This window comes from Rattus norvegicus, chromosome 10 (assembly GCF_036323735.1).
Source record: "Rattus norvegicus strain BN/NHsdMcwi chromosome 10, GRCr8, whole genome shotgun sequence".
In the NCBI taxonomy this organism is placed as follows: Eukaryota; Metazoa; Chordata; class Mammalia; order Rodentia; family Muridae; genus Rattus; species Rattus norvegicus.
The window spans coordinates 55,859,201-55,882,047 of record NC_086028.1 but is presented as its reverse complement, the minus strand read 5'-3'; the positions used below and the strand labels follow the sequence as shown (position 1 = coordinate 55,882,047).

The 22,847-nt window shown below is 50.7% G+C and overlaps 4 protein-coding genes across 10 annotated transcripts; 2 read left to right on the top strand and 2 right to left on the bottom strand.

Annotated features, from left to right (window-relative positions):
• Window positions 1-22: 22 nt before the first annotated feature.
• Spag7 (sperm associated antigen 7) lies at window positions 23-6,180 on the top strand. Of its 2 annotated transcripts, NM_001107016.1 has the most exons (7): window positions 23-244; window positions 4,563-4,630; window positions 4,832-4,920; window positions 5,036-5,120; window positions 5,222-5,311; window positions 5,414-5,570; window positions 5,668-6,180. In NM_001107016.1, the coding sequence occupies exons 1-7, from the start codon at window positions 160-162 to the stop codon at window positions 5,775-5,777; spliced, it is 684 nt and encodes a 227-aa protein (NP_001100486.1). In that variant the 5' UTR covers window positions 23-159; the 3' UTR covers window positions 5,778-6,180. The 2 variants fall into 2 exon arrangements, with proteins under 2 accessions (NP_001100486.1, XP_038941918.1); XM_039085990.2 differs by lacking the exon at window positions 23-244 and having other exon boundaries at window positions 4,568-4,677; window positions 5,668-6,166.
• Window positions 5,949-13,168, bottom strand: Eno3 (enolase 3). 3 transcript variants are annotated; one of them, XM_006246599.5, is made up of 12 exons: window positions 12,782-13,168; window positions 12,111-12,197; window positions 11,781-11,876; window positions 11,595-11,653; window positions 11,379-11,448; window positions 10,847-10,980; window positions 9,151-9,373; window positions 8,837-9,034; window positions 8,440-8,641; window positions 7,957-8,065; window positions 7,756-7,814; window positions 5,949-7,658 (listed from the first exon to the last, which is right to left on the bottom strand). In XM_006246599.5, exons 2-12 carry the CDS (start codon window positions 12,193-12,195, stop codon window positions 7,589-7,591), a joined length of 1,305 nt encoding a protein of 434 aa, XP_006246661.1. In that variant the 5' UTR covers window positions 12,196-12,197; window positions 12,782-13,168; the 3' UTR covers window positions 5,949-7,588. The 3 variants fall into 3 exon arrangements, with proteins under 3 accessions (XP_006246661.1, XP_006246662.1, NP_037081.2); XM_006246600.5 differs by having other exon boundaries at window positions 12,802-12,867; NM_012949.2 differs by having other exon boundaries at window positions 7,510-7,658; window positions 12,814-12,862.
• Window positions 13,169-15,460: 2,292 nt separating this feature from the next.
• Pfn1 (profilin 1) lies at window positions 15,461-18,166 on the top strand. The gene is given in 3 exon segments (NM_022511.2): window positions 15,461-15,709; window positions 17,077-17,269; window positions 17,791-18,166. Coding segments are annotated over 3 exon segments (423 nt in total). The 5' UTR covers window positions 15,461-15,577; the 3' UTR covers window positions 17,889-18,166.
• A 335-nt stretch (window positions 18,167-18,501) lies between these two features.
• On the bottom strand, window positions 18,502-22,794 carry Rnf167 (ring finger protein 167). 4 transcript variants are annotated; one of them, NM_001008361.1, is made up of 9 exons: window positions 22,099-22,794; window positions 21,942-22,022; window positions 20,685-20,810; window positions 20,499-20,586; window positions 20,246-20,336; window positions 19,961-20,066; window positions 19,757-19,850; window positions 19,088-19,168; window positions 18,502-19,004 (listed from the first exon to the last, which is right to left on the bottom strand). In NM_001008361.1, exons 1-9 carry the CDS (start codon window positions 22,180-22,182, stop codon window positions 18,706-18,708), a joined length of 1,050 nt encoding a protein of 349 aa, NP_001008362.1. In that variant the 5' UTR covers window positions 22,183-22,794; the 3' UTR covers window positions 18,502-18,705. The 4 variants fall into 4 exon arrangements, with proteins under 4 accessions (NP_001008362.1, XP_006246812.1, XP_038942250.1 ...); XM_006246750.5 differs by having other exon boundaries at window positions 22,725-22,765; XM_039086322.2 differs by lacking the exon at window positions 22,099-22,794 and having other exon boundaries at window positions 20,737-20,810; window positions 21,942-21,956.
• Window positions 22,795-22,847: the final 53 nt, after the last annotated feature.

The following is a 22,847-nucleotide window of genomic DNA, read 5'->3' as shown; positions in this document are numbered from 1 at the left end:
GGCGGGGCGGGAAGGTCGCCACGCAAGTCGCCCGGCCTCGGCTCGCTGCCTTAAACGGGGCGGAGCAGCGCGATTTTTCGCTTCCGACGTGTTTCCGGCCTTAAAGGCATTTCGCCCTTCCCTTTAAGACGCACCGCCCCCTTCTCACTCATTCCCAAGATGGCGGACCTACTGGGCTCCATCCTGAGCTCCATGGAGAAGCCACCGAGCCTCGGTGACCAGGAGAGTCGGCGCAAGGCCCGAGGTGAGGATCCCAAATTCACAGCCGCGTATCTTCGCCCGATTCTTGGGACTACACTCTTCCCTCTCTGAATAATGCCACCCCCTGCCCTAAAAGACACCCCCCAAGGCCACTTCTGAGACCCTCAGAGTCCCTAAAAGGCCTGCCGGCCCGCCCGCTAGTCTTTGCAAACAATGATTGGCTACCTTAGCCTATCTCCTGCCTCCTGTCTCCTGTCCCTATCCTGAGTTCTTGTTTGCGATTGGTCAATGGACCTGCCTGTCTGTTGTTGGTGAGCTCTGATTAGTAGGATGCCTTTCTTCCGATTGGAGGATGTCTTATTCATAGCCTCGGTCCCGCGTACCTCCAGTTCTATTACGATTGGGTTTAGGGCACGCCCATCCACCCGTCTGTTCCCCCCTATTGGCTAGCTCAACCAAAAGCTCTACCTTTAAAGTGTTGCCTCTTCTGACCGGCCTCAACTTTAGCTCCTCCCATTGGTTGGCTGGATCCATGCCCCTCCTTGAGTTAACCCAGTCCCTCATACCTTCTACAGCCCTTCCCTAACTGCAGCCTTAAATTCCTGTGCTACCCAACTAGATCGTGATGTTGATTGGAGAGATGAGAATACCCCGCAGGCTCAGATTCGCCACCTCTCCCCCTCCCCCCCAACCCCCTCGCTCAGTAGCGAACCAGAAAGCTCGCTGGAGTTTGGCAGCCAGGGTAGGGTGAGGCCGGAAGAGGCCTACTCAGTGTTGGTTCGGAGAGCATGGGAAGGACCCTGTGGGAAGGACAGCCTCAGGTGCATCTAGCTCCCAACCACGTGAGCCTTGATCTTGGGCAAGTCTCATACCGGCACCTACTCCCCATCTGCCCAAAGGAGACAAGATGCTTTCAGAATGTTCAAAGACTTAAATATCTTTAGTCCCTTATTTACGAAACTTGTGGAGCCAAAGGTACTCATCGAGGGGATTACAGACCATGTCTGGGAAGTTTATTAATGATACACAGAATTTTAATAACCAATTAAGTCCTTTGAAAGAAATATATGTGTAGGAGAGATTAATTGGGAATCCCAGGCTTGCCTGAAGTGAGCTGAGCAACAAAGAATAGGTAATTCAATTCAGTAAAGGGGGTGAAGTCCGTTCAAAAGCTATGGGAAAGCAGAACTTAATAGGAAACAGGAGTTAGAGTTACTTAATGTTCAGATGAGTAACAGGAGTGCTCACATCAGCTGTCAGAATAGGAGGCTTTAGCCACTTGCCTTGGGTCTCAGGTTACTAAGCTGAATTTGGAACCCAGATGTGACTTCGCAGCCTTAAAGTTCTTAATTCTACCTCCCAAGATGCAGAAAAGATTGGAAAAGCAATTAGAAAACAATAAAAGGCCAAGATAGTGAAGTCAGACAGACAAGAACCTCCTAGTTTGTCAGGCCTTGAACTCTGATGTTTTTAACTGGACAGGAGGTGAACAGGGTTAACCCTCCAGCAGCTTATAGAGGGAAAGGCAGAAGCTGAGAAAGGGAAGGAGCAGTAAGTAAGAGGGGTAGGGGTGGGGTGGGGGTGGGAAGATGGGACAAAACTAAACAAAAAAAGCATGTCTTAAGCAGTGAATGTGCTTAGAGCATGGAGGAAGAAGTCTTGACTCGTGGTGAGGAATTGGTGTTTGCAAGAGGAGGAAGAACATTCCAGAGAAAAGGAACAACATGCAGAAGCATGGGGTGACTTAGAGAGTAGGAAGAGTTCAGTATCACTTTGGGGACTCAGTCTTGTGGAAGAAGTGGGCCTAGGATTTTGAAATACCAGAAGAAAGAGGAAGGGACATTTGAGGCTGAGGAACAGGAGGAAGATGCCTGTGTCCAAATCACAAGGGGCAGCAAACACCTACCATGGAAAAAGACAGGCAGGGTAAGAGACCCAGTTAAAAGTAGCTCGGTGGGCTGGAGAGGTGGCTCAGTGATTATGAGCTTAAACTGCACTTCCTGAGTTAGATTCGCAGAACCCACATCAGGTTACAGTTGCTTGTAACCCCGCTCCTGGGGGGGAATCTGACACTTCAGACCCCTGTGGGCACTTGGATTCATACATATACACATATGCATAATTAAGATAAAGATAAATCGGGGGCTGGAGAGATGGCTCAGTGGTTAAGAGCACTGACTGCTCTTCCAGAGGTCCTGAGTTCAATTCCCAGCAACCACATGGTGGCTCACAGCCATCTGTAAGGGGATCTGATGCCCTCTTCTGGTGTGTCTGAAGACAGCAACAGTGTACTTATAAAATAATTAATAAATAATTAAAAAAAACAACAAGATAAAGATAAATCTAATGAAAAAAGGTAGTCTGAGGGCTAGGAATGTTAGTCAGTGGTAAAACACTTACTTGGCATGTGGAAGGCCTTAGGTTCAATCCTCAATACCACATCAGTCAATCCTAGGCTAGCATTATCTGTAAGTTTGAGGCCAGCATGTATTTCTTAGTGAGTTTCAAGTCATCCCAGGAGTCTCAAAGCTAGGCGGTAGGGAGAGAGGGCAGGCAGGCAGGTACTGCTTATAGTTGGGGTTGCACCTCAGTCTCATGTCTAGGTATATTCCCTGGGGTCCATTTGTCCCCTAAGGGCAGAGAGGATGATCTGGTATAAAGGCAGAAGCTGAGAAAGGGAAGGAGCAGTCAGTAAAAGAGGAGAGTTTATTTATGGCTAACTTTAGACACCTATACCCCCAAAGAAAAGGGTGATGTTTTAGGGTTCCTATTGCTGTGAGGAAGCACATGATTTCTTCAGCACCCAGACCTCAGTCCCCAAGAAAACCCAGCATGGCCAAACCTCTCACAACACTAGACTCAAAATCAGGTACCTGCCTGCTTCTGAAAGGCATGCACTCCCACAACCAACTTTTAACTTCCTATATTGTATATGCATACATATATACATATATGTATATATGTATACATATACATACCCACTTCTCTTACAAGGCTATAAGCTGCTGGAGGGTTAACTCTGTTCACTTCCTGTCCAGTTAAAGACTTCAGAGTTCAAGGCCTGACAAACTAGAGGTCCTTGGTTCTTTTCTTACCAATTTCTATCTTAGGGTTTCTCTTTTTTAAGATTTATGTACTATTTTATGTATTTGTGTACACTGTCAACTGTCTCCAGACCCAGCAAAGGGGGAATCAGATCCCTGCATGGCTATGAGCACCATGTGATTGCTGGGAATTGAACTCAGGACCTCTGAGAGAGCAGTCAGTGCTCTATCATCAAAGGAAGTAAGTCAAGGCAGGAACTGAAGCAGGGAAGTGGTGCTCACTGGCCTGCTCCTCATGGCTTGCTAGCCTGCTTTCTTACCCCAGGACTACCGGCCCAGGGGTGGCACCACCCGCAATGGGATGGACCCTCCCATATGAATCATCAGTCGAGACGGTACTCCGAAGACTGGCCTACAGACCAGTCTTATGGAGGCATGTTCTCAGTTAAGGTTCCTTCCTCTCAGGTAACTTTACCTTGTGTCAAGTTGACAAAACAAAAACAGGACAGGTGAGAAAGGTGACAGATGAGCCATTTTAGCTTCATCCCCATCTTTGACATGGAGGGGGGCACTATAAAATATAGGAAGTTTGCCTTAATTGGAACACCCAGGAGGCAGAGGCAGGCTGATCTCTATGAGTTCAAGGCCAGCCTGATCTGTATAGAGAGTTCTAGGGCAGTCAGGGCCACATAGAGAGAAACTCTGTCTCAAAAAAAGAAAAAAAAGAAAAAAAAGAAAAAGAAAAGAAAGAAAGAAAAGAGTGTGTGTGTGTGTGTGTGTGTGTGTGTGTTCTATACACACATGTATGTATGCATATACAATATAGGAAGTTAAAAGCTGGTTGTGGAAGTGCATGCCTTTCAGAGGCAGAAGCAGGCAGGTACCTGATTTTGAGTCTAACCTGGTCTACATAATGAGTTCCAGGCCAGCCAGGACTGTATAGGGAGACGCTATCTCTAAAATAGTAATTATATATATAGAGAGAGGTAAAGATAAATCATTCCCCTGTAGCCAGTGTATATTGTAGGTATTGAGTGAATGCTAATTGGGTGTCTGGTAGAGTTGGTAAGTTGGGTGTGTGTGATTCTATGTGACTCGCACTACACTAAGCTCTGGAAGGGAAAAACTTTCTGCCATCTTGGTACTCTGGGTCTTAGCACAGTTGCAGAGTGAACATCAGGGAATCCTTGGTAAGTGAACAGTAGCCCTACTGTCTTAAGCACAGTGCTTCCCAGTGGTTATCACACATCCTTTCACCTGACCAGCTCACTACCCATGCATCAGCCCCGGCCTCATGTGCTCCTTTCTCGCCCCTAGAACAGGCTGCCCGCCTGAAGAAACTGCAAGAGCAAGACAAACAGCAAAAAGTGGAGTTTCGTAAAAGGGTGAGAGCAACTGGAGAGATCAGAGGCAGCTTCTGGAAGGATTTGCAGTAAGAGCTGGAAGTTGAGGACTTGGTTGTACTGACAGTGTCTCCAGATGGTGGAGCTCAAAGCCCATGGCCGGGAACTGGGAAAGCAGTGGGAGGTTTTAAAAAGTGTGGTGGAGCTGTCATCTCATGTCCTCCCCTTTCCGTCTCTCCTAAGATGGAGAGAGAGGTGTCTGACTTCATCCAGGACAGTGGACAGATCAAGAAAAGGTTTCAGCCTATGAACAAGATAGAGAGGAGCATACTGTGAGTGCCTCTGCGCTTGGGGAGGCAAGAAATGAGCAACAAAGGGACATGAACGAGCCACTCAGGACTAGACTCCTCATGGTCACGTACATACTGTCCTGCCTTCTCTTTGCAGACATGATGTGGTAGAGGTGGCTGGCCTCACATCCTTCTCTTTTGGAGAAGATGATGACTGTCGCTATGTCATGATCTTCAAAAAGGTAACAAGCCTGGCCCACTCCCTGCTCAGCCTATCCCTGCACCTGAGCAAATGACACGCCTCATATTTGGACCTTGACTCTGTCTTTCTCTTCATCTCTAGGAGTTTGCACCTTCAGATGAAGAGCTAGATTCCTACCGTCATGGAGAAGAGTGGGACCCCCAGAAGGCTGAGGAGAAGCGGAAACTAAAGGTGAGCTGATCCTGGCAGGCCCTGAAGCCCATAACCATCACTTGGAAGAAGCAAGCTGGCGCCAGGGCCTTGAGCACAGGTACCCTACCTCTGTGCCCTTAGGAGCTAGCTCAGAAGCAGGAGGAGGAGGCAGCCCAGCAGGGACCTGCGGTTGTGAGTCCTACCAGCGACTACAAGGACAAGTATAGCCACCTTATTGGCAAGGGAGCAGCCAAAGATGCAGCCCACATGCTACAGGCCAACAAGACCTATGGCTGTGGTGAGCCGTGGCAGGAGCTGGGGGAGATGGGGGAGAATATAGTTTGGGGGAAGTGAGCAGAGACTGAGATCTTGCCCACTCTCCCCTCTGCTGCCAGTGCCTGTGGCCAACAAGCGGGACACACGCTCCATAGAAGAGGCCATGAATGAGATCAGAGCCAAGAAACGTCTTCGGCAGAGTGGGGAAGAGTTGCCAACCACCTCCTAGGCATCCCACCCACCTTGCTTTGACCTCCAGCAAAGCAGGGGCATGGAGGGACAAGGCTGCTGCTATCAGGACCCATCCTGGAGCTCCATCTCTAAACTATGAGGCCCTGCCAGCTGCCACTCAGGCTGGAGGAGAAGCAGGTGTTTATCACTGCTGGAATTTGGATGTATGGTTTGTGTGTGTGTGTGTGTGTGTGTGTGTGTGAGAGAGAGAGAGAGAGAGAGAGAGAGAGAGAGAGAGAGAGAGAGAGAGAGAGAATGCATGTGTGTAAATGTGTGAGTGTGTAAATGTGTGAGTGGGTATTTAATCTGTATTATTCTCTATTACCCTTGGAACTTTCTTCCCCATGGGCCTGGGTTACTTTACATTGAATAAACAGTTTGACCCAATGTTCTGACTTGTAAATAGAAATGTGGATACTAAACTAGTGGTGGCGCATGCCTTTAATCCTAGCACTTGGGAAGTAAAGCAGGCAGATGAGGCCAGCCTGATCTACAGAGAAAGTTCCAGGACAGCCAGAGCTACATAGAGAAACCTTGTAGAAAGGAAGGAAGGAGGGGAGGAGAGGGGAAAGAAGGAAAGAAGGAAGGAAGGATGAATGAATAAATGGTGGATGTTACTTCCACTGGCAGAGAAACGAGTTAGATTGACCAGTGTAAAGCTGCTGTCTGTGTGAGCTAATGATGGCCGATAATGAGCACTGCTCCTGGGCCGCTTTCACACTGTTTAATTTTTGTGATGCTAGAGATTGAACTCAGGTCCTTATGACTACTGGGCACTCATCACTACGCCAGCATGATACTTCTGTTAGATTTGTGTGTATGAATGTTTTACCTGAATGTAAGGATTTGCACCATGTGCATGCCTGCTACTGGTGGTGCTCAGAAGAGGGCAATGGAGTCCCTAGAACTGCAGTTACTAATAGTTGTGGGCTGCTAGGTGCTGGGAACTGAAGCCTGGTGCTTGTAAGAGCCAACAAATGCCCCTAGCCACTGATGCCCCCTAAGCTTAAGCCCAAGCTGTCTTGAGACTTACTATCCCCTCCCTGTCTCCCAAGGCCTAAGCTTACAGATGTAAGCCACCATACCCAGCTAAAACACGTTATTTGTAAGGCTAAAGCCAGGCTTTGTGTCCTGGCTTTAGCAGTGCTAACTCTGCTGTGTTGAATAAGCTATGTTCAACTCATTATGCCTTGGTTTCCTGGTGCATAAAAGGGGGGATAAAAAAGGTAAATGTCTGATACAGCTGTTTCAAAGCTCATGTGGGTTAATAATGTCAAGTATTTTGCACACTTCAGATCCTCACAAGCTCCACTGAAGTGGTAAATGACCTCATTATCCTTTAATCCTCGAGATGCACTCAGTCTGGCTGCAGCCTGATCCAGATCCCTCCAAGACTGGAAGCACAGGACCCTCAGTCCCTCTCTATCCCAAGCTGCCTACCCCGGGGCCGCTTCTACCTTCCACTGACTCCCCTCCAGCTCCTTTTCACAAACAGTTGTGCTGTCCCTAGCTTCATTTCAAAATTCAAAATCCTCTGTTCTACATCCACTGAGTTTTCAAATCCCTCACTTCCTTGTCAGAGCAGGTCACATGATATTCCCTGCCTTCTTCCTTGCTACCTGTTTACCCATCCCCCCGCCCCTTCCACTCCACAGCCCTAGCCCCTCTCTGTCCTTCCTGGCGAGCTCTTCTGTTCCCTCCTTCCTTCCACCAAGGAGCACACCATGGTCTTGTTTGGCAGTGTTTATTTCTGGGAGAAGGGCTTGAAGGCCTGTGTCTGTCCTGTGGAATCCTGGAATCTCCAGCTTCTCATTTGGCCTTTGGATTACGGAACTTTCGTCCAGCAAAGACAGCTTTGTCTCCGAGAGCCTCCTCAATCCTACAATACAAAAAAAAAAAAGAAAATCAGAGCTACTACCTTCTAACCCAGGCGCTCCTTCCTCACCCCTCTGTCCAGGCCTCTGTACAAACTGTACCTCATAAGCTGGTTGTATTTTGCCAGACGCTCTGAACGGCAGGGAGCACCAGTCTTGATCTGAGGTGGGAAAAAGATTTGGAGGAGTTGATTTGGGCCCCAAAAGAACAGGCTGTAGTAGTATCTACCTTAGGTGGCCCAAGTGATACCAAGGTGACCAAGGAACCTGGTGAAATACTCGGTAGAGGGAAACCCTGAGTACCTGTCCTGTGCAGAGTCCCACCACAAGATCAGCAATGAAAGTGTCTTCGGTCTCCCCAGAGCGGTGGCTCACCATCACTCCCCAGCCATTAGACTGTGCCAGTTTACAGCTGTGTGGGAAGGACATTTGATGAGGCCTTAATGTGAGCACCTCGATAAGAAAGCCAGGGGCAGGCAAGGTAGGATTGCCATTTGTTTTGGACAGTGACTGAGTTCTTTTGGAAGTAGGAGAGATTTTGGGTCTTGGATTAGGGTGGTCAGAAGATGGTAAGAAGAACACAATACAGGAGGGAGGTTAAGGGACATGGCAGAGCCACAGTGGCCAAAGTCTGAGAAACAAGCCAAGAGTTAGTCATAGCCTTGGGGTTAAGAAGCTTGAGTAGGCCAGGTGCCCAGGGAAAGGCACTCATGGCAAGGGCCGCCGCAGTGGCTTGAGCTGGAGTTGAGGGGTGGCCACAGTGAGCCTGAGCCAGGAGGCACTCACGCCTGGATGGATTCTGTCACAGAGCCGATCTGGTTGACCTTCAGCAGCAGGCAATTGCAGGCCTTCTTCTCAACAGCCTGAGCAATCCTCTTGGGGTTGGTGACTGTCAGGTCATCTCCCACAATCTGGATGTCCACCCCAGAGAGGAATGAGGTCCATGTTGCCCAGTCATCCTGGTCAAAGGGGTCTTCAATGGAGACCACTGATAGGGAGTTGGGAGCATAGATGGGTTAGAGACAGAGACCTGATGGAGGGGTGACAGGTGGCAGAGACTAAAGGGAGGCAGTGATGAATGAGCTAAGGATGGAAACACCGGAATTGTGACAACGCTAAATACTGAAAGCCGTGTTAGGTAACTGCAGAAGACAGGCAGGGAAAAGGCAGGTGGAAGTCTCACCGGGATAGTTCTTGATGAAGGACTTGTACAGCTCCCCGAGCTTCTCCCCACTGATGTGCCTCGCAGGATCATCAGGTGACTTGAAGTCCAGATCATACTTCCCATTGCGATAGAATTCAGATGCTGCCACATCCATGCCAATCACCACCTTGTCTGGGTAACCAGCTGCCTGAATGGCTGTCTTTAGTAGTTCCAGGGCTAGGAGGGACAAGAAATGACCTGAGGCTCTGGTATCCCTGTATTCGCAGCCGTTCCCCACCCCACCCCCTCAGGAGGACTCAGGTCGTCTACGCCCCAGGATGCTCAGCACTGACCCTCATTGTTCTCCAGGATGTTGGGTGCAAAGCCACCCTCGTCCCCCACATTGGTGGCATCCTTCCCATACTTGGCTTTGATGACCCCCTTGAGGTGGTGGTAGACCTCAGCGCCAATGCGCATGGCTTCCTTGAAAGAGCTGGCTCCCACTGGCAGAATCATGAACTCCTGCATGGCCAACTTGTTTCCAGCATGAGAGCCCCCGTTGATCACATTGAAGGCCTGGGACACAGAAGTGGGTGCTCAGAGCTGGGTGGCATAGGGGTCAAAGGTGAGAGGGAACTGGAAGTGGAAGCTGCACTCTGCCCCCTAGCTCAATGGTCTAGGATGCATCATTGTACTCCTAAGAGCCTTTCCCTCTTTGTACAAAATGGTAACAATGCTTACTTCCCTACTGTTCTGACAATTAAGAGAAATCAAATATTAATACGACAAGGAATAATTTTATGGTATTCTAAACGAATGAGCTTGTTTCACTCTCAAAACACCTCTATTGGGGTTGGGGATTTAGCTCAGTGGTAGAGCGCTTGCCTAGGAAGCGCAAGGCCCTGGGTTCGGTCCCCAGCTCCAAAAAAAAGAACCAAAAAAAAAAAAAAAAAAAAAACCTCTATTAACTGTACACCCTTACTAATTTTTTTTTACAGATGAGCGAAGTGAGGCATGAGGTTAAATAACTTGCCTAAGATCACACAACTAGACAATGGGAAAGGCAAGGGTCTGAACCCAGCAGGTGTCTCCGGAATTGTAAGACAGTCTTCTTAGTAACAATAAATGGTAACGTTATTATGTTCTGTCCTGCCCAGGCAGGGCTCCAAGGATGGACGTGACTGGGGTAGCAAGAGAATGAAGACAAGACAGACTGGACACACAGACAGGACAGAGTGAGCTCTCTGATGGAAAAACCTCAGCACTCCAGAAGCTCGATGTGTTTACTACACAGAGCTCACATGTTTATTATATGGAGCTGAGCAGAGAAGTGGGTCACTGCATACATATAAACACGGAGTGGGGTTTATGGTATACGGCTGGACCACAGGAGCAGGTTAAGGGGATCTTGGTAAGAGCAGTCTTTGGAGAGGAGCAGTCTTCAGACCATAAACACCCAAAGAGGAAGGGGCTACGGTAGACATATTATGCACCTACTCTCAATACTTGCACTTGGTCACCGAGGAAGGAGGAAGGCTTCATCATGCCTCTGAACCTTAGCCTAGGGGAGGCTTTGACATTCCTCGATGAGTTTGAGGCCCTGGGGTCTCTGACAAGGCTGGTTCATTTCACAGCACACATTTACCCAGGTAAATGGAGTTCTTTCTGCACCCTACAAAATCCAAGGGGCTACTACTAAGAGGACAACGTTCTAAGAAGTTTCAGAAGATACAAAGATAGACTGGGATCTTTGCCCTGAAGACGCTTTCACATCTGACTGCAGGAACGAGACAGGAGTGAGGTCTGAGTAGCTGGCCTGAGCCTGGGGTGTGAAGGAAGGGACCTGGCAAGGGAAGGAAGCCTCAAGAGGCTTAACTTTAGATGGTGGGAAAGAAGGAGGGGCTGGAGCCCAGCAGGAAAGACTTCATTTCAGGAAATGCTTCTTTGGAACAGGATCTGAAAAGGTAGATTTTCAGGGGAGGGGGGTGCTCAAACATTCCTAGCTAAGGAGGGGCAGCTGTCAGAGAGATTCAGCACGAACACACTCACAGGCACGGGAAGTACAAGGTCGGGATTCCCTGCGAGGTCTGCAATGTGTCGGTAGAGAGGGACCCCTTTCTCAGCTGCTCCAGCCTTACAAACAGCCAGGGACACACCCAGGATGGCATTGGCCCCAAACTTGGCTAGAGAGAGGCAAGCAAGGAGAAAGGATAAGAGCTCTTACAGGTTTGGGGCTTAATTCCTGGACCATTCCCTCCTGTCACCCCAGGAAGAAGCTTCCTAAACCACTTGATATTAAGGTTTTGTTAACTCATCTCTCTTTCCTAGCCTGTGGATCTCTGGGCGTTCACCCCCTCCCTCTTCCCTGGGCCAAGAGTTTCATATGTGTCTACTGCCAGCCAGCCAGGCCTGGCAGAAGCCAGGCATCAGGAAATGCCTGTGGAATGAATAAAAGGCTACCCAGCTACGGCTACGGTGTGCCCCAAGATGTGGGGCAGAAAGAGCCTAGCCAGCTGTCAGTGGTTTCTCCTCCACCCTCGCTGCACACGGCACCCTCCCCACCTCTGGCAATCTCACTCACACTTATTCTCGGTTCCGTCCAGCTCAATCATAAATTTGTCAACTTTTTCTTGATCCACAACACTTAGTTTCTGAAAGAGGCAGAGGTTGGGTTTCTCAGGAATCAGTCAGGTAATGTGCAGGATGAAGGATGAGGGATAATACTCAGAGTGGGGCTACCTGGGGGAAGGCACGGGGTCTCAGGGACGAGGGAAGGGGAGCTGGCTCCTCGACTTGCCTTTTCCAGCAGAGCAGGGCCGAGAGTCTTGTTGATGTGCTCCACAGCCTTCAGCACTCCTGGAGTCCAGAGAACAGGTTCAGATGACTGAGTGGGTTAGGCCTCTTCCCATGTGGGGCCCCTGACTTTGGGGTCCAGTCCTCTCCCTGAGTCAGCTCCTCCCGGGCTGGGTGAGTCTCTGCTCACCTTTCCCCAGGTATCGTGATTTGTCTCCATCTCGTAGCTCCAGTGCTTCATAGATACCCGTGGAAGCTCCGCTTGGCACAGCCGCTCGGAATCGACCTGGGCAGGAGGAACTGGCGGATCAGAAGGAGTCCACCCACAAAGGTCTGGGGTCACCTCCCTGGACCCAGGAATAGGAGCAAATACAGAGACTCCTGCTTCCCCCAGCTTTGCAAAGAAGTCTGGGGGAAGGAACCTCTGACGAAGGAGAGGATGTGGCATAGAACTCTTGGGGAAGGAGCCAGTGAGGCTGAGGGTTTTCTGAGGCAAACCATTTCAGCAGGCCTGTGTTACCCTTGGCTGTGTGCAGGTCCACCTCCACTGTGGGGTTGCCCCTGGAGTCCAGGATTTCTCGGGCAAAGATTTTTTGCATGGCCATGGCTGCACCACAAGAGATGTGAGTGAGTGAGCAAGTGTGGACAGTTGATCCCTTAAGGAACTAGAAATCCCTTGCCCTTTTAAGAGTCTTCTCCACCCGAAGAAGGCAGGTGCTGGAGCTAAAAATACCCTATAAAAAGGTCACAGACCAAAGAGGAAGGCAGGCTGGTCCCCTCCCCCCCCCACACTGGAATAGCTCTTGTTGCACCCTCCCAATCTCAAAATCAAGGGCTCATAACTTTATAATTCCCCAGACGACACCACTCCCTGGATACTTCACCAAGTTTATGCCTCCTTGCACCTTTATGATTAAGTAATCTGCTTGCCACATCTTCCTACACCTTATACCTATCTGGTTCTCACTGTCCATTCCCAAATCCTCCCAGATCCCAGATTCTCTGCCTGGCTCGATTGTGTCTTATCTCCTTCCCCATTCTTCAGAGTCTTTCTTATATCTGTCAGTACCCTTCTGTATTGAGTTCTGCTTCCTCCAACCTGGCCTCTCTCTTTCAAGTACCCTCTGTCCTAGGAAGAAAAAAGCCAAAATCCCCCTCACTTTTTCCAAGCAAGCACCACCCCGCCCGCACCTGCACACCGCGTAACTGACGTTTTTCCAAACCTGTAATGTCTTCTTTGGAACTTTGAGTAGAGTGCCTAGGTAGCAGCTGGGACAGTGTCAGCTCACCCCTCTCAGGCTGGGCATTTATCTCCAAGCCATCCTGTACCCCAGCCAGCCCCGCCTCTCATTCCATCCTCCTCCCCTCACACGGGGCAGATAGCCAAGTGCCCACTACAGCCTGAAGCAGAAGACTCTGGCCTAGGGCATGTATCCCCTTCTCAAAAGTTAGTGACTACCCTCATGCATTTTCTTTCTGTCCCCAAATAAAAGTCTCTACTTTGAAGTCCACTATTTGGGAAAGCAGGAGAGAGGCTTCTGATGGAAGGGTCTTTCCCCCTCAAACTTACATTCCCCACTTGCAAAGGTTAAAGAGAAACCAAGTGCCCTTTTTAAAAGGCCAGGGGTAATCTGAGCCCGGCAGGCTGAGGAGGGGGCCTAGAAAAGGGGCTGCAAGACTGACATGTACACGTGCTCGACTTGGAGGCAGGCGGTGCAGGCCACGCAGTTGGGGGAAGGCATCAGTGATGCTGAGCAAGCTCTGTGGTCTAAAGTCGACACCCCTCGACCAAAGAAGGCCAGCGCTTTCACCTCTCAGGGTCCTCACAACAGCCATTTCGGCACCACTCCGCCCTATCCTCTCTTGGCCAGTGATGAGCGATGAGAGGCCAGGAGACGAATATAGACCAGCACTGAGCTTTGGCCTGGCGCCTGACAGATACTGCTGGGACAGCATTTATGTCCCTGCGTGAAGCCTAAGTGGTGAGGAGTCCTTTTCCCCACCGACTGTGGGCGCTTCAGCGTTCAACCCTTGCCTGTCAAAGAATGGTATTATACCACGAATGGAAAAAAACAAACAAACAAAAAACTATGAATGGACGGGACAAGGGGATGACCCTTTGTAAGCTCTTGGACGCCTGTGGCCACTCTGTCCATCCATTTGCAGCACCGCAGGAAATGAATCTCTGCACTCGGTAATTCTCTCCTCCTTGGCAGGGCCAGGGCTAGTGTGGGGTCTGCCCCGCGCTCCGCGGAAGCCTGGCGGGCCGACCGGCTCTTTTCCCAGGGCGCCTCAGCTTTTCACTCGCCGGCGCTGGAGCGGGTGACTCACGCAGCGGCAGGCTCTCGAGCGCTCCTTCCCCTCCGCCCTACCCTCGGGGTGGCCCTTCTTGCCTCCACCCTAGGGTCCCCACCTGCCGTCGCGTCCCCGTCCCGCCCCTCCCCTCTTATCATCCTGCCACTCCCGGCAGGATTTTTTCACCCCCGGGCGGGAGGCGCGCAGATCAGAGGTCAAGGGATGGCGGGCGCAGACCGCCACGTGCCCCAGCGCGGCCCCGCCCGTGACTCAGCCACGCGGCTGTCGAAGAACTAGGGCTGGGGGGGGGGGTCGTGGGGAGCCAGAATTTTGAGATGAACATCAGGGAGCCTAACCCGGCTCCAGAGAGGCAGCGAACCAAATCCCTCCACTGGGAGAGGCTGCATACCCCGGCGCCCCTCCTCCGAGGGACCGGAAGCGGCCGAGCCCCTCGGAGGCTAGGGTCCCGAGTGATTCCTTCACTCCCTCCAGCCTCACTGGCCTGCCATTCCCCCCTAGACCTGCACGGCGGCAAGTGACCTGATCGCACACAAATACTTAGCAAAAGTTTTACGGGAAAAGAAGAAAGCCCCAATGGGTCCAAAGTAGAGGGGACTTTCCTCTTCTTATAAAAGTTGTCATTCTTGGTACTTTAGTATTCTTCCGCCTTGAAAAATGAGTCCCGTCTTGTCACCCGGCTGGCGCCCCTATTCAAGTGACCTCTGTAGTCAGGGTTCAGGCATGGGGCGAGGCTCTGAGCTGGAGCGGATCCAGCGAAGGGAATGATTCCTCTGGAATATAGGGACGCGCTCGAATGAACCCAAGTGCGTCCACGGCAGACGGTTGGGACAGGTGCCCTTGTTGGAGACCTTTAGTACTGAAAATTACTAGAGTATTATGTCAATTTCACTTTTGTTCCCTTATCGTTTAAGTAAAATGTGGAGAAGGGTGCAGCCCACAAAACCCAGGGCGTCTGCCCGTCCCGCCTGCTGGGGACGCGTCTTCCCGGTTACGAAGGTCCAAATCTGTTCTGCCAGGCGCGCGCTCGCGCAGCCAAGCCGCTAGCCCCAACCGCCCCACGCGCTGTCTTCTCACTGCCCCGGCGCAGGCGCGGGCGCACGCGCCGCCGCCGCCCGCCGTTCCTTCCCTCCCGCGGAGGTGGGGGTTGGGGGGTGGAGGAATGATTCGGTTTAACCCTGGGTTCCCGGAACCCACTTTAATTTGCTCAATTTTACTAATTTTCCTCTTTTCCCCCTTCTTCCTCTGGTTTCCTCCTTCTGCGGCAAAGTGGTTTGTATCCCGTACGAATTGGAGCGAGCCCTAACCTTAGCCTCTCTCTTGCCACCACCACTCTAGCCTTTCGCGTGGCTTTCCATCGAACTCGGCAAATTTTGCAAAAGGGGGGAGGGCTTTTTAAAATTGCATTTGCAAAAGTTCGCTATCTGGCCTGGCAAGAGGGGGGGACGGAGGGAGGGAATGGGGAGCAGGCCCCGCCCCGCCGCCCTTTGCAAATAAAAATCTAGAGGGGGGGGAGGAGCAGGAAGTGGCGGTGCGAGGGCTGCTGCACAGCTAACACAGCCGCGTTCCGGACGGCAGCGCGTGCCCCGAGCTCTCTGCCTTCCCCCGCCCGTCAGCCCGAGCCCAGCCCGCGATCCCAGCAGCAGCCCGCAGAGCAGCCCCAGCAGCAGCGCCATGGCCGGGTGGAACGCCTACATCGACAGCCTTATGGCGGACGGGACCTGTCAGGACGCGGCCATCGTAGGCTACAAGGACTCGCCCTCCGTCTGGGCCGCTGTCCCCGGGAAGACCTTCGTTAGCATTACGGTACTGCGAGGCTTGTGCGGTCCGGGGCATTGATCAGGCTTAGACCCTCTGGGAGACTTGGGTGGGGGCGGGCGCAGTCTAGCGAGGGCAGCGAGAGGCCGTGATCCGGTCCTCTTCCTGAAGCGGCGCGAATGGCGGCTGCATGAAACTAGGTCCCTCTGTTGCCCCCCAAGCTCTACGCCCATCGGCGGCGGCGCCCATCTCGCCCGCCGCCCCGCTTTCTGCGACGGGGCGTTACATCCGGGGCACAGGGCGGGGAGGGGCGCGTCGCCCGGTGCGGCGGCCCACTTCCGCCTCCTCCAGGGCGGGGCAGGCACGCGCTGCAATTTTAGCCTGGGATTATGATTGATAAGGGGCTTGGGGAGCTTGGACTCCCCTTTGGGCCGACTGCTCGCTCTCCCTCCACCATTGTTTCCCCTTATGCTGATGGGAGCGCCAGGCGCGTGGCCTTGGGCCCTGCAGGACCTCGGTAGCACCCTGCCCCTCCCAACTCCGTTAGAGAGGGCGAGGCCGCCACCACACACACCCCCAATTCGGCACGTTAGCCTCAACATTCCTGTGAGGCCAATCCCGGAAGTCCCCTCACCCTCCCTTCCCGCCATCCGGCAGGGCTCGGAGTAGGGGAACTTTGCGAGAAGTTCTGAGACGGTAAAAGTGAAGGGATAAGGCTGCTGCTGTCCCTGCCACCACCTTCCCTGACCACACTGCCCGGAAGTGGGGAGGGGGAGCGGAAGTTCGAATGGGGGGAAGGGGATTTCCGGGCGGGAGGGTACCGGATATGGGGTTTGGGGTTTAAGGGGGAGAAGGAGTAAGGTTCTCTGGGATGTCTAGACTCAAAAGACTAGTCTCCTGCCCTTATAAACTTTTTAAACTTAATTAGAAAGCCCCCAGGGGTCAGCTTCCTTATCTTGGGGCATAGATACCTAGACCTAAACTCTAGCTCACCGGGAGACCCAGGAGTCCCGGCTCCTAACAACGCCTGCAGAACCTTTGACCAAATAAGGACAAAGTTACTTCTCCTCCCTTCCTACCCCCTCCCTTCCCCTCTCCGCTTCTGCTTTTCCTGAAGGACTGTTCTGAGCATCCAAAGGCTCCCCCCTCGATCATTGATCCGTTTTTGGTACCCAACATTTCTTTCTTTGCTTTTTCTATTAAGCATGAAAATCTAATTCTTCAAAGGAATATTTTTCCTTCCTTGGACTCATTTAATAGAGTTTAGGATCATTGTCGTTCTCTACACTACCCACAGTACTGTTTTCCCCAACTTTTGATGGTGTGTATGAAACACCTTCACCTCCAACTCCACAGTACATAAGAGGACAAGTTATGCAGGTGCACTAACTTAATGAGGTGATTGATTCTTCTAGCCAGCTGAGGTTGGTGTCCTGGTAGGCAAAGACCGGTCAAGTTTTTTCGTGAATGGGCTGACACTTGGGGGCCAGAAATGTTCTGTGATCCGGGACTCACTGCTGCAAGACGGGGAATTTACAATGGATCTTCGTACCAAGAGCACCGGGGGAGCCCCCACCTTCAATGTCACTGTCACCATGACTGCCAAGAGTAAGTTTGATTCGCTGGCTTTGAAATCCCTAACTTCCTGTTAGTCACTTGGTTTTATGTGTGTCAGAGCTGCAAAACAGTATTTACTCTGCTGGATATGGGAACCTTGGATGGCTCCCCATATCCCCATTGTGTAAAGAAACTACATTACCTCTTAAGTGTCTTCTTGCTTTGAGCTTTTTGAGATTAGTTTGTTGGGAGTAGACTGTTGGAATCTTAAGTCAGCATTTGGCTCTAATCTTGAGTTCTGTAAAGACCTGAGGTAGGAAGCAGTTCCTAGCCACATCAGTCTACAACCTGTAAGCCTATGACCTCTAAATTTTGTTCTTTCTTTACTAGTCTTAAAGCTTTTTTTCTTCTTTGAAAAGCTCTATTGTTTTAGGGTGACTGACAGCCTGCCTGTGTATAAGGGGAGGAGGGAATGAGGTTAGGTTACAACCCCCGGGGCTGGACAGCTGCTGAACAGCTGGCTGGGTTGAATTGTGACACCTGGGTCCTAGCTTCCTTTCTCTTTCCTCCAGCGCTAGTCCTGCTGATGGGCAAAGAAGGTGTCCACGGTGGTTTGATCAACAAGAAATGTTATGAAATGGCCTCTCACCTGCGGCGTTCCCAGTACTGACCTCATCTGTCCCTTCCCCCACCGCTCCCTTTGGCTTTTGCACCCCCTTCTTTCCATACACACACACACCATTATTTTTTGGGCCATTACCCCATTTCCCTTATTGCTGCCAAAACCACATGGGCTGGGGGCTGGGGCTGGATGGACAGATACCTCCCCCTACCCATACCCCCTCCTGTGTGTGTTTGGGAAAAAATTGTTTTTGGGTTTCATTTTTGTTTTACTTTTTTTTTGTTTTGTTCTTTTTTTTTTTTCTGAATAAAAAAAGATTCTACTAACAAGGACCTGTGTGGTTTGCACTTCGCATTAGTTGGAGACAGGCACTGTGACCCACCTCAATTATGTATCTGCGTCTTGATGTGACATAGGCCCCTCTATAGTGTTATTTCCATTTCAGGTCCAGTTGAATTAGTATGTAATGGAACATAGCCACCCAGACCAGAGAATGGGTCCAAGCCTGCGGGTGAGGCAGGGCCACTTGAGTCATCCTGTGTAGGTGGGGCTCCCCCTCCCTGAGTCATAGCAAATGCAGCCAGGGCTGTCCCCCTGACAAGTTAATCTTATGAGGTGATTATTTTTCCAGCATTTCACCTGTGTAAAGATGATCTTATCCTTTTTTTCATCCACAAAAACAATTTTATTAATTCAAGAACCAAGAAGTGAAGACCATGTCCCTATGGCTTCTAGCCCCCTCAAAAGGATAAGGCTGGGTTCATGAACCTGGGGTAGAAATGTCCCCTATCCCTCATCCTCAGCTTATTAGACTGGAAAAGTTTGTGCAAAGAGATCACCAGAGGTGCCAAATATGGGGGTTGGGTCAGGCCAGGGCAGCAGATGAAGGAGAAGGTGAGGGGTCTGTGGAGGGCCCCGGAAAGACCAGGGGAGCAGGAGCTAGGGAGCCAAAGGAGGTGGGAAGAGTAGGGCTAGAGCCTAGGAGTGGGGTCCATTCTGAAGCAGGTTGGTCTCTTGGCTCCCCTTCATCACCTTCCTCTTCTTGCCCTTGAGTTTCTTCTTCCTGTTCCTCATCCCCAGGCCCCCGATGGACAGGCTGTTTACAGATAGGGCAGGTCTTGCGGGTCTGAGTGAGCCAGGGGTCCACACAGCGACTGTGGTAAGCTGTGGAGTAGCATGTGTGAAGCACCTGGTTCCTGCAGGTTGGGCAGGAGCATAGGCTTGGGCACACAGAATAGGAGCCTTACCATGAGCACAGGGAAGTATCCGAAGCTTGTCCCCGTCCTCATACTCATCCAGACAGATGGCACAGACATCATACTCATCTCCTGGGAAAGGGAAAGGATTTTGAGCTGCTGGGAATCAAACCTAAGAAAGCTCACTACACAAGGCTTATTTCCCCAGTTTTTTATGCCAGTGCAAACTTAGGGCACATAAAACCTTGGGGCTAGAGGGGACAAGCAGAGATAAGGGAAGTGGGTTGTGGGGGTGGGGAAGCAGAACTGGGAGGGGCAAGGCTTTTGCTATAACCTTATATGGTCCTAGAGGCTACAAGTCTAGAAAACCCAAGCCCTCACCTGCTCTGAGTTCTTTCAGCTCTTTACATCTTACTCTACACCCCCATACACAAGGCCAGAAATTTCCTTTGTTCATCTTTGCTTTCTAGCCCGTCCTACCCTAGCTCCTTTGCTTGTGGTTAGTTGTTGGTAAGAAACAACCAAAGGGGGCATCTTTCTGGCTCTTTGAACCCTTGGTCTACTTACTGGGCTCAAAAATCCTTCAAGGCGAGGGCAGCCAGGAGAAAGGGTCCCATTCCAGTGCCCTTACCCTTTTTTTTCTCTTTTTTTTCGGAGCTGGGGACTGAACCCAGGGCCTTGCACTTACCACTGAGCTAAAATCCCCAACCCTGCCCTTACCTTTTTGATAATCATGAGTAGGAATCTGTTTCAGTTGCTCTTTGGTAAGTCTGTTCCGTTGAAGCCGTTTCCGGTGCTGGATGCAACGAACTATCTAGGGGTAAGGAAAAGTGGACCAGGCTTAAGAAATAACTGGAAAATCCAATAAGACCTCCCATCTACAGATCCAGTCTGACCTTCTAAGTTCTTTCCTTAGGTACTTACCAATACTGTTCCCATGGCCAAAACCAGCAGTCCTACAATCCCAGTGAAAGGAATGAGGTAATAGCCCAAGGGGAAGCTATTGTCTGGGACCAGAAGCACCCGAGCCCTGAGGAAAAAAAGACAGTCTCAAGCCAGGCAAACTAAGGTTACTGGCTTGGGACAAGGCATAAATGAGAAAATCAAAACAGATGAGGAAGACCCTGAACCTGAGTGGATAGGGCAGTGAAGTTGGGTTCCAGACTGGCATGGAACCCAAAAGAAGACGGAAGAAAGCATATGTCCTACCCCTTCTCGTAGACAAAAAGAGCTCGTAAGTACTCTGCACTTCTCTCTCCGATAAATACAGATGGGATCCAGATCTGTTGTTGGATTTCCTCTGTAGGGAGCAGGAGATTAGGGATTTAACCTTCCATTCCTCAATCCCCTGAAACTGGCTTTAGGCACATTTTGCAGGTCTCAACCAACTGCCCTGTAGGTCTTTAGCCCTCCCACTGAACTATATGGAGAGACCCAGCAGTACAGACTTCTTCATCCTCACCACTATTCCACACCATGTTTAGAAGTTCATTGGAATTCACGTTGTGTACCACAGCTGCACCATACCCAGCTTTCTGAGCATTTAGGACCTAAAAAGACAAAGCAGGACAGAGTTGCAAACCTTGCCTTTCTTCATTCCTGGTGTCATTTTACCCTGCTTACTACCACCCGTTCCCCATTCAGCAACCTTGAGGTCAAAGTTGCAGTCGAATCTTCGAAGCAGTGCAATAAAGACTGACCCATTGACTGGGGCTGAGGGTGGTGGGGCAATAGGACTGCAGGCATTTTCTGGGTGGGCCTCCACAAGGAACCCCTGAGGGATAAAGGCAAACAGATTTTTCCATCTTTTAGTATTCTGTCTTCCACAGGACCTACTAAACATAACAGTACACATACTACCTGTATTCGGCAACTCTACCATTACTCATTCTTGTGGTCCCACCCAAATCAGAATCTACAACTCAGGTAGACATGGTGATACATGCATTTAATCCCAGCACGTGGGAGTGCAATGAGTTGGGAGGCCAGCCTGACCTGCACGGTCGGTGAGTTAGGGACAGCCAGAGTTAGAGTCCAGTCTCAAAAAAACAGAAAAGATCTCTTAGCTTCCTGAAGATGCAATTACAGTAAACAACATCCCTTTACCCAGAGGCTCCCTTGACTTCTCAAGGCTAGTTTAGTTCTGCTTTTAAGTTTCCCAGGGACAGTGATTCAGCTTGCTACTTATTTGACTTTCACAGCATATTCAATTGCTTCGTTTTCCAATTAGCCATCTTACAACTCTACTGCTGTGGCAGTAGTTATGTGGCAAGAACTTCGTAATGAACTCTACAGACATGCTTATCTCACTAGTTAGCACAATAGCCCTAAACTAATTTCTATTACTTGTTTTCCAATAAAAGACTGTCCACAGCCATCCATGCAGATAGTAAGTAGCTCCAGAGACATGGCTGATAAGCACCTGTTCCTTATCTTAACCTGTTCTCAGACTTCCTCTTAAATTTGGAAATTCTAGGGGCTGGAGATGGCTCAGTGGTTAATAGCACTGGCTGTTCTTCTAAAGGACTTGAGTTCAGTTCCTAGCACCCATGTGGCATGGCAGCTCACAACTGAGTGTAACTCCCAGTTTCAGGGGATCTGACACCCTCACACCTAAGTACATAAAGTAAAAAAATACCTGGGAGTTCTAGGGGTGGACATTGTCTTTTATCTCTAGATTCTGGACTCTGGGCTGGACACGATCATGCACATGTTTTTTCGGGGGAGGGGAGGGTTGCTGGAGATTCAACCTAGAATCTCACTCATACTAGGAAAAGCACCCTATCACTGAACTGTATCCCACAGTCCAATGTATTCCACTGCTATCTCAACCATTTCCTACCTCCTGAGCACGGATACTTAACCCCTGCCCAGGATACACGTAGGGAAATGAGGAAAGCATCACCTGGAGTCCCTCATCGCTCAGAGTGGCCCCAAATAGAGCTGGAAGGTCTGCAAAGTCCATGCTGGCATTGTGCTCCGAAGTCTGCAGATAAAACAGTACATTTTCCAGTCTGAAACCCATTCTCAACACCCTTTCCCCATCCGACCCTCAGACTCACCGCTCGAATAAGCCCTCGGATAGGGGCTGCTCCCCACAGCACAGTAGCCACAACAACAGGGAGCGGGAAGGCCGCAGGGTGCATGGCAGCAGGAGGGGTAAAGCTGGGAAGGTCGCGTCCTGATAGCAGGAGCAGAAGCCAAGTCCTGCGCCTTCTCTGCCTCTCCTTCAGGATCCCAGGGGTCCAACCACCCCTAGGTCCCACTTCTCAGCTACATGGGGGCGTCGGGGAAGGAACTCCGATTCGGGAAGTGAGCTATCAAACCAGCTTAGTGGAGGTGGAAAGGGAGACAATGTATCTTTCTCTGGTACAGAAGTAGAACAGAATAGGAACGAAGGCAAACAGGTAACAAAAAATAACTTCTGGGTGGGAGAAATCTCAAGGAGGTGGGACTTCCGGCCAGGTAGGCCTTCTTCCTATGCCCCTGGAAAAGGATTTCCGGTAAGAAAGGCCGCTTCCAGTATTGGACGCTCAGGACGGAGGACTTCCGGTCCAAAAAGGCCGGTTGAAAGAAATGTTCGACACGTAGAGCGTGCCTGCGGAGATGAAGGGAGCTCCGGTGCTCAGCAAACGATCTAATTTTTTTCCCTTAGTCCCTGAGATCTTGGAGCTACCTGTTTACAAACCTCTCCTTCTTCTGGCCGCCGCGATACGTTCAAGTATCGCGAGAATGCTCACCAGCCTCTTACCCCCTCCTTCGCCGCTGGAAATTACCGCGAGAGGCCTCATAGCTCGAACTCGACTGACTC